Source organism: Labeo rohita, chromosome 7 (assembly GCF_022985175.1).
Source record: "Labeo rohita strain BAU-BD-2019 chromosome 7, IGBB_LRoh.1.0, whole genome shotgun sequence".
NCBI lineage: Eukaryota > Metazoa > Chordata > Actinopteri > Cypriniformes > Cyprinidae > Labeo > Labeo rohita.
In genome coordinates this window covers 19880649-19895791 of record NC_066875.1, presented here as the reverse complement: position 1 = coordinate 19895791, position 15143 = coordinate 19880649, and the positions used below count along the sequence as shown (strand labels likewise).

Sequence of the window (15143 nt, the reverse complement as noted above, 5' to 3'; positions counted from 1 at the left end):
AAGCTCACTGTACCTGAGTTGGGCTGTCCATGCTTCCCTGGTCTGGCTGATTCCCAGCCATCAACTGACTTCACTTCCAAAAGATAGGATCCCTTGGTCTCTCGATCAAACACAGCCTCTGTGTAGATGGTGCCCAGCTCTGGATCAATGCGGAAGTACTGATAGTCTCCACTACGGTCATTCAGTAGAGAGTATGAGATCTGAGACACAATAAAGAAGAAATTGACAAGAAGAAATGACATACAGAGGAGAAACAATGCCAAACCTGTCACAGGGTTGTGTGAAAATCACATTAAAAATTAATACTGGTCTTCCTGTGTGAATGTTACTGCCTGTGTGTGTGTGTGTGTGTGTGTGTGTGTGTTTAAGACTACTCCGCCTCATCTAATCACATGTAATTAAACAATTCAGCCTTCTTCTCATAATTTATTCACCCGGCGCTCTGACCTGAAGCTGAGACCTCCTGTTGTGTGTTCTACCAGTAATGCCTGCAACGCACATTGGCAATTTCCCAGCAGGTAAAGCAGAAATCAAGGCCATTCAAGTTAAGAATAATGAAGCTAATCTAGATAGCCAAAACTGTTGAATTGATGAAGAGGTGCCAACTGCTGTTTCAACAAGCCCCAAACAACAATTATCAGACAAGCTGCTCTGAACGGCCGCACTAAACCAGCATGGTGTGAGTATTAAATGATGCCCTGCCGGCCGCATTAGAGCTGAGAACACAAGTAAGAGGTTGAATTAAATGTAAACGGCATAATAAAATGATTGCAGGGGTCAGGTTAATAAAACACGCAGCAAACCCCATCTGGCACAAAAGGGGCTGTGTGTGAGGGGCTATTGTAAGAGAAAAGAATGATATTAGCATTCACACCCACAAATGATACTCATTATTGTACCATTGCACGAAATTTGTAATTCAGAGGACCGTTGAAAGGCCCCTCTATTGAAAATTGCATAGAGACTGGAACATTTAATCACACCCTTTGGAACCAGGGTCCACAGCATGGCTCAACACTAAGGAGTTCAGAAAAGTCACATGTTCACCATCAGCCAATAGAAAGACAGAAACATACTCAAAAGTTTGGAGTCTGAAATTCTTTTTTTGTTTTTATTACTTTTGCGTAGCAAGGACACAGCATTGATCAAGCGACAGTAAAGACCTTTATAATGTTGCAAAAAAAATCTACATTTCAAATAAATTCTGTTCTTTTTAACTTTCTATTCATCAAAGAATCCTAAAATTGTATCACAGCTTCCACAATAACAATAATATATTTAATATTTTTTATTATATTTTTTGAAAAAAATATTTCATAACTATTTTTTTTTTTTTTTTTACTATTTTTTTGGTAACACTTTATTTTACAGTTTCTAGTTGCTTATTAGCATGCATGTTACTAGAATATTAGCCATTCATTATTAATAATTAAGCATATATTAATGCCTTATTCTTCATGACCTTATTCTACATCCCTTATCTTACCAATACCTGAACTTAACAACTACCTTACTAACTATTAATAAGCAACAAATTAGGAATTTATTGTAAGAAAAGTCGTAGTTAATAGTGAATAAGTGTTCCCTACTCGAAAGTGTTACCATTTTTTTATCAAATAAATACAGTCTTGTAAAGCATAACAGACTTCTTCAAAAGCAATTTGAACAGTGAAACTTGAATCACTGAATGACTGCATAGTGTTCTTCAAATAAGTCTATTAACAATATAAGTGATATTTCTCTGAATGTGTGTAGTACATAATTTTATATACAGTGCCTTGCAAAAGTATTAATACCCCTTCATTGTATATATTTTGTTATGTTGCAGCCTTATGTTAAACTGCTTAAAATCACTTTTTTGCACATCAATCCACACTCTATACACCATAAAGTCAAAGCAAAAAACAGGTTTTTAACATCTTTGCAAATTTATTACAAATAAAAAAACTTAAATGATTCCATTGCATATGTATTCATACCTTTATCTGGGACCACAGAAATTTAGCTCAGGAGCATTCATATTTCATATTGCTTGTAGATGTTACTACACTTTGAGTGAAGTCAACCTGTGGCAAATTCAACTGAATGGGTATGATTTGGAAGGGCACACATGTCTTAATAAAAAGTCTAACAGCTGAAAATGCATATCAGAGCAAAAATCAAGCCCTAAGCCTTGTGCTGCAAGGGCTGCATTGAAGGTTTACAGACGCATGCAGACTTTGCTAGATTTTAAACAACCAGGACTCTTCCTAGGTTTGGCCAAATTGAGGGGGAAAGGGCTTTGGTTAGAAACAAGATGCTCTGGTTTGATGAACTTCCGTTCCAAGCATCATGTATAGAGAAAAACAGACACTGGTCACATCACCTGCACAGTAGCATCCTAATGGTAAAGTGTGGTGGTAGCAGCCTCATGCTGTGGGCCTGTTTTTAGTGGCAGGCACTGAAGGACTCAAGGAAGTTCAGTACACCAAAATATTGAAATAGCCTTAATAAAAACCCTGTCCAGAGCATTCAGAACCTCAGACTGGGCAGAAGGTTCACCTTCCAACAGGACAATGACTCCAAGCACACAGCAAGAGTGGCTTATAGACAACTCTGTGAGTGTCCTTGAGTGGTCCAGCCACAGCTGGGCTGAATCAAATATTGCTGGAGAAACCTGAAAATGTGTGTCTGCCCCCATCCAACCTGACTGAGCTTGAGAGGTGAAGAGGTGAGGAGAAAAATGGCAGATAATTGCCAAATGCTGATATGCAAAGCTTGTTGCATCATACCCCAAAATACTTGAGGCTGTAAAGGTGCTTCAGGTAAGCACTGAGTTAAGGGTATGAATACTTATGCAATGTACTCATTCTTTTTTTGTTATTTTAATACATTTACAAAGTTGTGACAATTCTGTTTTTGGAGTGTAGATTGATGTGGAAAAAACAGTAATTTAAAGCAGTTTAACATAAGGCAGCAACATATAGAATGTGAAAAAAATAAGGGGTATGAATACTTTCACAAGGCACTCTATTTAGAAAATAATGAAATCTAAGAGCCACAGACATGTTTGCTCTTTCACTGAAATATGACACAAATAATGCCAGTGTTTTATCAGAGTAAATAAGTGCGTTTTGGAGGTCATTGGAAAATTCCATTCATTCCCAGTTAAAGTGTGCCTGTATCATGAATGCTCTTCGAAGTTCACAGATCCTTCAACAGTAAATATATTGCTTAGCATAGTGTACTGTATGAGTACCGTGTTTACAGACGGAGGTTGACTGAGTGAATAGATAGTTCACTTGAAAAACGCTATTTCATACCTTCCCATTCAGTCCCAGGTCAAGATCATTAGCTGACACTTGGAGAACTAGAGTCCCAATTTCCACCCCTTCAGTCACAGATGCCTCGTATATGGAGGAGGTGAAGAATGGAACGTTGTCATTGACATCTGTCAACAGCAGATAGTCACACGGTCAAACTTGACAAACAATTACTATAATATTGTTGTATAAGGAAAGTCTCTAAGCTGGCTTTATTGTAGGCCTGTCACACACTGAGATACGGCTCCCTGCCATTCAGAGAAAGTAAATAATGTGGCCTTGATGTACAGAACAGAACTTACAGTTTTAACAAGACATTATTCAGGCGAATCAATATTTGAGCATTGTTTCCAGCATTAGTGCATGTTTTATGTAGAGTTTCAGCCATCTGAATATGAAGATACAGAAATATCCTTGGTAGCTTGAGGGAAGTTAAAACTCTGGCTTTCCATCAGAAACAAATCTGACGTATCTTAACTCTGACATTATGTCTTATCTAAGCCTTATTACATTAGTGGATTTTGTGTGTTCAAGAGGAAATTAATACCAAGCCCACTCTCCTAAAATGCGCTGCTCTCAGTACTAGAAGGGACATGAGGACATTGGAATTTAGGGTAAGATCTTTAATGGGTTCAATGATTCCAGACACTAATCACCATCTGATGTACTCTGAGGTTTTAATTTTCTATCAGCCAAAGCCGTAAACCATGAATTAAACAGGAAGGCCAAATCCATTACGACCTCCTCCCTCCAGCACAGCCTCATTTCGCTCTGCCTCTCTCTCTCTCTCTCTCTTTCGCTCCCTCTCTTTTGAACGCTGCCTGTACACTTAAATGGAGAAAGAAGCACTGGTGTAAATAAGTCAAAAGCAACCGAATAGATTAATTATTTGTCTGTGGCTAACGTTCGCGTCTTTCCAATGAAGAATGAATGTTAACCACAAAACTGATCTGGTGCCAGTGTCCTCCTACAACTCCAGATGTCTTAACATACATCTTTTAAGTACTGTAACTGTAGCTGGATCAGTATTATGGAGCAGTCATGACTGAGGGGAAAGCAAGGGATTCATCCATGAAGAGAGAGTCAGATTAACACTGCAGGGCAAACTCTGTAAATTACAGGGGAAGTACAGAGACTTCCTGCAGTGGAAGAGATGAACACTGAGGAATACTTAAGTAGAGGCGAACAGACAGAGTGGGATAAAATAAAGGCTATTAAAGAGTTGTGGCTATAGGATGCATTCTGCAATAATCAGAGTTTAAGAGCGTGAATGGATTATAAAAAGAAATTAACAAGTCTAAGGACAAGGAACTGGAAGTCAAACAAGAAACAGATTAAAAGCTGTCATTTTAAATGTGATTAAAGTGTAGATATAAAGACGCTTCCTTGTAAATTGCTTCGATGAGAAATAAGAAAGTGCCTGTTAAGACTATAAATGTAAATGGTTTGTAAACAAGCACCACATCAATTCAATCCAACTTCAAATTGTCTAAAGGTACTGTTTACATGCATCCTAAGCTCTACTATTTGGTGACAATGTCAATTTGCGTCAAATGTATTTTAAACATAATCTTTGCATTTCATGTTAACACTACACTTTGCATCCCATTATAATCCAAATTCTGTATTATATTTTGACAGTTACATCGAAAACCATTGATAAGATGTTTCAGGCCTGCCTCATGTCTTAGTTTCTAACTACATGCACAGAGTTGTCCTTCACTGTATTGCTGGTGCACACCAGGCACTTTTAAATCTGGGTTCATGGAAGGTTAGAACATGGAAGTAGCTCTCTATTCAATGGTTTATGTAAGATCTCCACTTCTTTTCAATTCAACTTAGGTAAATCTTTTGCCATTCTGGCTGAGCTACAGTTGGATTACTAGGCTGCATAAGAGACCTCTAAATCCATTTCTGCTGTGCCGGGCCATATAGATGTCCTTTACCTGTGATGTTTATGTGAACAGTAGTGAAGGCAGCCAGGGGAACAGGAGCCACGTTTTGAGCTCGAACCCTAAGCATGAAGTTGCGGGTGGTCTCATAGTCCAGGGGCTCTGCGACAAGTATAGAGGCAGAGCCATCTTCACGATTCGGAGTTAGGTAGAATCGAACAGGCATGTTGCTTTCTGGCACCAATCCATCCTCCAAGTTATAAGTCACCCTCGGGTCGCCCAGTGGAGAAGTGGCCTTGATAGTCTGCCAGGAAGAAATTGTTTAATATTCATATATACACTACCATTCAAACGTTTGGAGTCAGTACAATTTTTACTTTATATAGCAAGTATCCATTAAATTGATCAAAATTAGTCAGTTTTTTTAATGAAAATGTTTCTTGACCAAATTGGCATATTGAAAATATAATACTATTAACTTCTTCACTGTAGTGCAATATTACTGTATTTTTGATCAAATAAAGGCAGCCTTGATGAGCATGAGACTTTTTTTTTCTCAAAATCTTACTAATCCCAAACTTTTTTTCCCATTTATAATATTCATATATTTAAAGTACTATACAGCATATTGTTAAAAAACGATAAGCAGTGTTATAAGCAAGACACTTCTGAACACTGCAGGTCGATCACATTCAACATAAAAGGCTTCTCTTTCTGTCCTAGGAGAATTTAGTCTCTGTCTTTAAATATAACAGCTGTGAATCTCTGTTAATGGGGCAACTGTAAGGAGATCACCACAACAGATCAATTAAATAAGCTCAATTACTTCCTATACCAACAAGAACACAAACACCATTTAACACAAGATCAATTAGAAGGGGAAGAGCAAGCGCTATGTCTGTGCAGTACTCTATTTTTGTCTTTTATTTGTTTTCTCTCTCTTTTTTTTTGCCCTTTGTTCCTCCTCGCACTGTTTATTTATGCTGCTCCTCATGAAATACTCATCTGCATTAATAATGGTCTTAATGGCAATAAATGTATTCCAGGAAATTCAGCTTTCAGTGCATTTGTAACCAAATGAAAACGAAAAAAGGAGATGTCCATAAATTATCCAGTGACTCAGCGATTGGCTGACTTCCTAAATAGTGAATGTAATGAAACAACGTCCTTAAAATTTGAAGCAAAGGATCAGATGATTCATGGCAGGGCTACAGAAACGCCGCTTGACGTGGGGACTGGAGCTTAGAGAATCTAACAGCATCTTACCATTAGTTTAAATGGACTGTGTATGTGTGTGTGCCCGTGTGTATTTGTGGATGTGTTTTGTGACAGGCTGTGTGAAGAGACTGTGTGGTCGAGCAGAAAGCACAGACTGTCAGTTGTAACCGCCAGTACATGACAGTAAAGTCGACAGGGTCTGGGAACTCAAGCCCCTCAAGGAATACCCAGAACCTTATTGTGGGATTAAAACTTATCCACATCCATCATAGCATTCCTTCAATGCACACATGAAAGACACAGTCATTGATGGAGTGCCTCACAGGTGTGCTTCAAAGGCCAAAGTAATAAATCACTTAGCAGAACCTGTATGTTTGTTTTGCCTCTTGGATTAGATCCTTCATTCACAGTATATTTAGCATTAGTGAAATCGGCATCTTTATGTAATGAACATCTGCAGAATCACTGACAGTCTTTGTTTGAAACACTGTATGACTCTGATTGTGTTATTATGTGCAGTAAAAAGCAGGCGTAAGTCTACATAATTGACATATTTATAGAGATCTTGTAGTTTATAAGTGTTCACTGTTATGTTACTGTAAGTGCATACCACAACTGGAGTGTCTCTGACAGTGTTTTCAGGTATGATGACCTCATATTTGTCCTTCTCCCACTGTGGAGGCTGGTTCTTCACGTTCGTGATGGTAACTGCCAGCTCGACTGAACTGCTCCGATTCCCTCCATCTGTAGCAATGATCTGCCTGCTGATGTAGGTCCTCTGGAAACAATCAAACACAATTATTGAGACATCAAATACAATTTGAGACTGAAATTTTGAAAATGTACTAACACAAAGGTTTTCAAACTGAAGCCCAGGGAGAAATATTGGAATATTAACCAAAGAAAGAAAACAGCTTTTACAAAATATTTTAGGGATGCAAATAATAATGAGATTAATTACAGTATTTTATTCAAATTTTTAACAGAATACTACTAAATCTGCATACAAAATGCACACACAATTTCATAAATTACACTAGATGCAAAGCTCACTTTTTGGTGTTTTTTGGTGCATATATGTGTGTGGACACAACGGCCCTACAATGATAGAAATCTGTTCACTTTTTTTTAAATCCCTAAAAAAATGTAAACAGTCTCAATAATCAAGCTGCTTTCATTTTCTAAGCAATATGACATCACACTGCCTAGGCCCCGCCCACAACCGCTGACAGACTGTCCAGCATTTGCATATTTCCACCCTCAACTAGTTGTACGCTGTCCACCGTTTTCTCCGTGCTCGGGCGGGTGTAGCAATAATGTCTAGGAAGCAATTCAGGTGTTTTGTAGTTGGATGTAAAAGTGAACATAAGAGTCTTAATTTTATCTTGGCATTGTTTTTTGACAACAAAAACACCTAAATTCGCTTGTGACTGCACAAATCATTTTACTCTCTGAATGAGGGACAATTTAAGGCAGGTTTTGCTAAAACATTAAAACTCAAGGATCGATCAGAAATAGTTTTAGAGGCAAAAATTCCAGGATTTTTCTCCATATAGCGGACTTCCAAAATGCAGTTTAAATGCAGCTTCAAAAGGCTCTAAATGATCCCTGCCAAGGAAGAAGTGTCTTATCTAGCAAAACGATCAGTTATTTTCTTGAAAAAATGACAATTTAAATACTTTTTAACCTGAAATGCTCGTCTTGTCTAGCTCTGTGTGAACTCTGTGTATTCCGGTTCATGACAGTTAGGGCATGTCAAAAAACTCCCATCTTATTGTCTCTTTCAATTTCAAAATCGTCCCACATCGCTGCAGAAGTGCCAACCCAGCGTTTACAAAGTGAACGTGCAAGGAGGGTCAAACACCCTTTACAAAAAAAAACATAAAACAGCGATGCAGGGTGATTTTGAAGTTGGAGGAGAAAATGAGATGGGAGTTTTTGACTGTCTTGAACCAGAGCGCACAGAGTGCGCATCGCAGAGCTAGACAAGATAAGCAATTGAGGTTAAAAAGTGCATAAATTGTCTATTTTTTTTTTTTTTTTTTTTTTTTTAGAAAATAACTGATTGTTTTGCTAGATAAGACCCTTCTCCCTTGGCTGGGACAGTTTAGAGCTCTTTGAAGCTACACTGAAACTGCATTTTGGAATTTCAAACTCATAGACACCATAGAAGTCCACTATATACAGAACATTCCTGAATTTTTTCCCTCAAAAAAAATTCCCCCCAAAAAAACAATTTCTTTATGACATCTTTTATCTTGGATGACAAGGGGGTGAGTAAATTATCTGTACATTTTTGTTCTGGAAGTGAACTACTCCTTTAAGAAGCTAATATAATCATATTTGGGGATTCTTGGCAAAAAAAACTGAAAATCCCAGCACCACAACACCAAGGATGACCTTTAAATGTAATGGTGTCAAGTGTATCAACACAACAGACAGATACATCACTGTATTTGCTGTCATCTCACTGCAGATGCCTGTGCTTATCAGCAAAATCACCAGTGCTGTCTGCATTCATGGCATTCTGCTTCGTACAGAAGACTGTCTGGATGCAGAATGATGCGAAATGACAGCTAAACAATTTTCGCCCACCCTCTATAATCACACAAAGAAAATATACAAACGCACAAACACAGACACACAAAGCCTCACCATATACACCAGCCGACACAAGACCTTGGTAGTCATAGCAACAGTTTTACAAAGGTCTCTTGTCAAAGGTGGTCCGATATCAGTGGCTTTCAAACCTAAACACCTACTCACGCACACAAACTCCCCATCAATAATCACTATTAATGCTTAAACAAGTCTTTTGTGAGGTTATTTCTGTCATCAACTTTACAAAAACAAGCAGAATCCGTAAAAGACTTTGTTACCACCCAATCAATCTCCTGAGCCGAGCGCTGTGAGAAACAGTTGTGGACCTGCTAAATCATTCACATCGTGGCATCTTAAAACTTCACACAAGAACTATACAATATTCATGGCGCAAGCACAATTTTGGGTCTGTTTCCACACAACTCGAACTCCTGCCCTCTATGAGGTTTTAATGATGAATCATTCTTTTGGAAACTCCTGAGAAAGTTTTCAAAATGCGACTTCTTGACTGCATGGAGCACCCACACATACAGGTAAACTCAGTATTTCATTTATCAGGACTTTACACAGTTAAAAATGAGCCAAGCTGGTTGTTTGAACCAGGACTGACCTGTGAGATTGGCTGGTTTACGTAGATCCAGCCAGTGAGCGGATTCACTCGCAGATACTCGGGCTGCTCCTCGGACATGGAGTACGTGATGGCCGCGTTAGTGCTGTAATCATCATCATGTGCAGCCACTCGTAGAAAACTGGTCCCGATCATGGTGTCCTCACGTAAGAAGTCTGTTAGACGGAAGACTCTGATTATTTAACATGCACTGGAAACACTGTTCTGCTGGTGCATAATTAGACGAAAAGCTTTGATAACTGTCATATCCTCTGATCCTATCTTTGAAATTGGGTATGCAGGATACTTTGAAACATCTTAACCAAAATAAATTAATTTCAAAATCAGTTTGATATATAGTTCTGTGATGTAGTGCTAGGCATGTGTGAGGAAAATGACTTTCTCCATCAACCAGCTTTATCGGAAAGTTCATGCTGTTTGACCAGTTGACAGAAGTTTGTAGTGATGGCTACAGTTAGTTCAAGTTTTACTACAAGTTGGTTCAAGTTTAATTGCTTGAAGTTTGACAGTTACAAATAGACTAAATTAACATAAAGCAGAATAACACCAAGTCCCAAACTGATCTGATACAATAAAATGACATTCCCTTAGGAAAAAGAAGTTTATTCAAGTGTGCTATTAGTATACCTCTTTTAAACTAAAAATAGGAAAGTACACTTTTAGTCTACTTTTTATGTACCTCTCAGAAATATACTTAAAACGACATTTCAGTATACTTGACTTATACTTAGAAATTCCATGAAAAAACACAAGTGAAAAAGAAACTGAAACAACAGATGCATCCACATGTAATCTAACAGAATCATCAGACATGAAACAGCATCAAAACTGTGCAACGTTATGGAATAAAATGTCAACAAATTAAGAGGTAATAATAACTGTCAAGCTTTGGGGTGTTGTTGATCGATCATCTACGTCTTGATTATATAATTCTAAATCCAATTCATAGTCTTTTTTTTTTTTCCAGATTTTTGTTCAAATTGTTGTTTATTTATTTTTTATTATCATTATTTTTTATTTATGAAACTTACCCACATTCAAGTGTTTTTTTTTTTTTTTTTTTTTTTAAATGCAAGAAGCTAGAACAAAATGTCTTTGTTTACAAGCAGATACCCTGTTCTTTTGATGTTTTGTATATTCAGATATTCATATAACAAAACATATACAAATTTATTTCTAAATAGGGACATAGTAGTGTACTTAAAGTATGATATAAAGTTAAAGAAAACTTATAACTATAAACACTTAAGTATAACTTAACTATAACTTATAACACTTAAAGAAAACTTATAACTATACTTGCAGTATAAAACTACTAAACTAGTAGTTTACTGGGAGTATACTTCAAAGTGTACTAAAAATGCTACAAGCATTTAATTAGTAAACTATCAGTATACCTATAAGTTCACTTTTAGTATAGCTGCAGTACAAACTAAACACAGATGTAAACTAGTTGTGTGCTCAAAGTTTAATACTGTTATACTTAAAGTATACTTAAATGTATACTTTTATATACTAGAAAGTGGGCCAATTCAGTCCCAAGGAGTTCTGAAATAGTACACTTACAAGTATACTACTAGTACACTGATATTTGTATATTTACTACATAAAGTATACTAAAAAATATACTTTACTTAAGTATACTTAATAAAATAAACGAAGTATACTTCTTTTTGGTAAGGTATTCCCCTATATGTTAATCAGAGTTTTTTTTTTTTTTAACCAGTCAGGATGACTCTCTCATTGGACTGAATTAGCAATACTCATTGATACTAAACACCAAAGAATGAAGAGAGACTTTTGAAAGTTTAGAATTAATCATCGGTTGCATAAACTGCTTAGACAAAACTTGCTAGTTAGTCAGTTTTTCAAGTCACATACATACAAACATTTTAGTTCCATAAAATCTCATTCGAGTCTACTCAAATGACTACCCCTTGGCTAACAGCCATTGTTTATAAATATTTGGACTATGGGGGGTGCCATTATTTTGTTTAAATGAAATGGTTGCACTCTGTCACAAGTGCGGTCTCTGTGGCTCCTCCCGTCCCGCGCCAGCGGGAACCCTCTCCTGAATACTGACTACATTTCCCACAATCCCGTGCCTGGGGCCGCTCTCTTCCGGTTCCGGGTCTCGCGGTTCACATCCGCTCTGGCGGCCATTTCAGCGTGCCTCGCCGGCGCGTCCATCGCGAAGTTTTGTTGGTCATGCCCTCAATCCTGAGCGTTATTTATCGGACTGCCTTTACTGTTGTCAACCGGACTGTTACCTCTCTTAGTGAACCTCTGCTGCCTGCCTTTTGTCGACCCTTGCTACCCCCACGGACTATTGCTCTTGATCGCTGCCGGCCCCGACCCTTTGCATGGACTCTGACTACCCCTCTGTATTTGCCTTCGTTGCCCCAGTCTGTTGTTGTTGACCCTTGCCTGTTTGATTTGTCCGATTTCAATAAATCGTTGCATATGGATCCTACGACTCAAGATTCGTCATTGACCGCGTCACAGAAAACTTCGCCACCTTCGGATCCAGCGACGGTTTCACAATTCGCGTCGGATATGTCTGCTCAAGCTACCATGTTAACCCAGCACCAGCAACAGCTAGAACGGCTCACCGCCCTGACGGAACAGCTGGTGCGGGCGGTTCAAGGATTACAGGTAGCTGCACCTCCCGTCGCCACGTCTCCACCACCACCTGCACAAACCCCAGCGGTTCAGCCTGTTGCCGCCAGCCCTCGTCTTGCCTTCCCAGAAAAATTTGATGGAACAGCAGACAAATGTAAGGGATTCTTACTACAATGTACTCTGTTTGTTAATCAACAACCCAACCTTTACACTACGGACGAGAGCAAGATAGCGTTTGTTTGCTCGCTTCTGACTGGAAAGGCTCTCGAGTGGGCCACCGCGGTGTGGGACCTCGGGCAATCCACTTACCCCACGTTTGCTAATTTCCTCGTAAGCTTTAAGGAGGTTTTCCAACCGGCTCCCGAAGGAAGCGAGGCGGGGGAGCAGATCATGGCGTTGCGGCAGGGACGCCGCACGGCCGCCGAGTATGCTCTGGATTTTAGAACACTGGCAGCACAAAGTGGATGGAATGACGGTCCTCTCAAGTTGCATTACCGCAAGGGACTCAACACGGATCTGCAGGTGGAGCTTGCCTGTCGTGATGAAGGACTTTCACTGAATCAATACATCGACCTCTCCATCAGGATCGACAAGGTAATGCGGTCTCGCAAGCCCAGCCGGAGTCTCCCTGCCACGTTTCTGCCACAGCCGTCGGCTTCCACTAACCCTGAGCCCATGCAGCTGGGAACGACAAGACTCACCATCGAGGAGAGGGAGCGTCGACTGCGTAACAACCTCTGTCTCTACTGCGGACAGGCGGGTCACATCCGCGCCACCTGCCCGACTCGTCCTCCACGACCTCCCACCTCGGTGAGTGCTTCTAAAACCTGTTTGAATCATTGTGAGATACCGGTAATGCTTAATTCAGACGGCATATCAGTCCCGACCAGGGCTCTTATTGATTCCGGCGCTGCCGGTAACTTTATTGACAAAGACTTTGTGCATGCTAATCGTCTGCCTGTCCTGTCTTGTGCTCACCCCGTGGCAGTGGCCGCCCTCGACGGGAGACCATTAGGGACGGGCCGCGTCAGTCACGTCACCAAGGACCTCACCCTCCGTGTTGAACCTGGTCATCAGGAAACTATCCGGTTCTTTGTGATAACCTCACCACAGTCACCCCTCATCTTAGGCTACCCATGGCTTAACCGTCACGAACCCACCATCTCCTGGGCCAGAGGAGTCATCACCCACTGGTCGTCGCACTGCCTGGAACACTGCATCCACCCAACTCCTCAAACACCACCCAAGCCAGCCACGCCTCCTCCTTGCAGCTCCATCCCCGTGGAATATCAGGACCTGCTCGAGGCATTCAGCACAGTCAAGGCATCTGAATTACCACCTCACAGGCCAGGGGACTGTGCTATTGACTTAACACCTGGGGCGTCACCATCTCGAGGTCGTGTTTTTCCACTATCTCAACCAGAGTCTCTGGCTATGGAGAAATACATCAAGGAGGAACTAGCAAAGGGGTTCATTCGTCCCTCAACCTCACCATTCTCAGCTGGTTTCTTCTTCGTGAAGAAGAAAGATGGAGGTTTGCGGCCTTGCATCGATTACCGTTCCCTTAACGAAGTAACCATTAAGTACCGGTACCCTCTACCCCTCGTCCCGCCAGCTCTGGAACAGCTACGGTCTGCAAGGTACTACACAAAGCTAGATCTTCGCTCAGCTTATAACCTGATCCGCATCCGAAGGCGGCGACGAATGGAAGACGGCTTTCTCCACCACCTCAGGTCACTACGAATACCGGGTGATGCCCTTCGGCCTGGTCAATAGTCCGTCTTATTTTCAAGCTTTTGTTAACGATGTTTTCAGAGATATGCTGAACCGTTGGGTCATTGTCTACATGGACGATATTCTGGTCTACTCCAACTCCTATGCCGAACATGTCCAGCACGTCAGGTCAGTCCTCCAACGCCTTGTCCAACATAAATTGTATGCCAAGGAGGAGAAATGTCAATTTCATCAGCAGAGTATTGCCTTTTTGGGGTACATCATCAGCCCGGAAGGTGTGGCTATGGACGAAACTAAGGTCAGGGCCGTACAGAACTGGCCCCAGCCCAGAACCCTCAAAGAGCTGCAACGATTTCTAGGATTCTCCAACTTCTACCGAAGATTCATACGCAATTTCAGCTCGGTTGCCGCCCCACTCACAGCTATGGTCAAGAAGGGCGAAACCCATCTCACCTGGTCACCTGACGCCCTGAGTGCCTTCCATGAACTTCGGCGGAGGTTCACCACAGCTCCCGTCCTCCGTCACCCAGATCCTCAGCTACCCTTCCTCGTAGAGGTCGATGCCTCAAGCACGGGCGTGGGGGCTGTGCTTTCACAGAAACAGGGAGAGCCTCCAAAGACCTTCCCCTGCGCCTTTTTCTCCCACAAGCTCAGCCCAGCCGAAAAGAACTACGATGTGGGTAACCGTGAGCTCCTCGCTATTAAGCTCGCACTAGAAGAGTGGAGGCACTGGTTGGAGGGGGCCTGTAATCCTTTTGTCATCTTGACTGATCATAAGAACCTGGAGTACCTCCGATCGGCCAAGGTCCTGAACCATCGACAAGCTAGGTGGGCACTCTTCTTTACCCGCTTTGATTTCACCATAAATTACCGTCCTGGGTCCCAAAATCTCAAAGCTGACGCTCTATCACGTATACACGAACCCAACCAGGCCATCCATCCACCAGAGTCCATCCTTCCAGCGTCCATAATTGTCGCACCAGTCACCTGGGACGTCATGACAGAAATCACGGAAGCCCAGGCCCAAGACCCTCCTCCAGCAGAATGTCCAGACAACCTCACTTACGTACCCGCAGTGCTTCGCTCACGCATCCTCTCCGAGGTCCACACCGCACCCAGCTCAGGGCATCCAGGTATCGAGGCCAC

General features: G+C 41.0%; 1 protein-coding gene across 1 annotated transcript in view; it reads right to left on the bottom strand.

Annotated features, from left to right (window-relative positions):
• Positions 1-15143, bottom strand: part of si:ch211-186j3.6 (neural-cadherin) — a 291090-nt gene that overhangs the window by 109766 nt on the left and 166181 nt on the right. Inside the window, exons 11-15 of the mRNA XM_051115680.1 lie at positions 9624-9796; positions 7023-7190; positions 5249-5498; positions 3303-3430; positions 14-200 (exon numbers count right to left, since the gene is read on the bottom strand). Of these exons, the coding sequence (XP_050971637.1) occupies positions 14-200; positions 3303-3430; positions 5249-5498; positions 7023-7190; positions 9624-9796 (906 nt within the window). The remainder of the gene's footprint in view (positions 1-13; positions 201-3302; positions 3431-5248; positions 5499-7022; positions 7191-9623; positions 9797-15143) is intronic.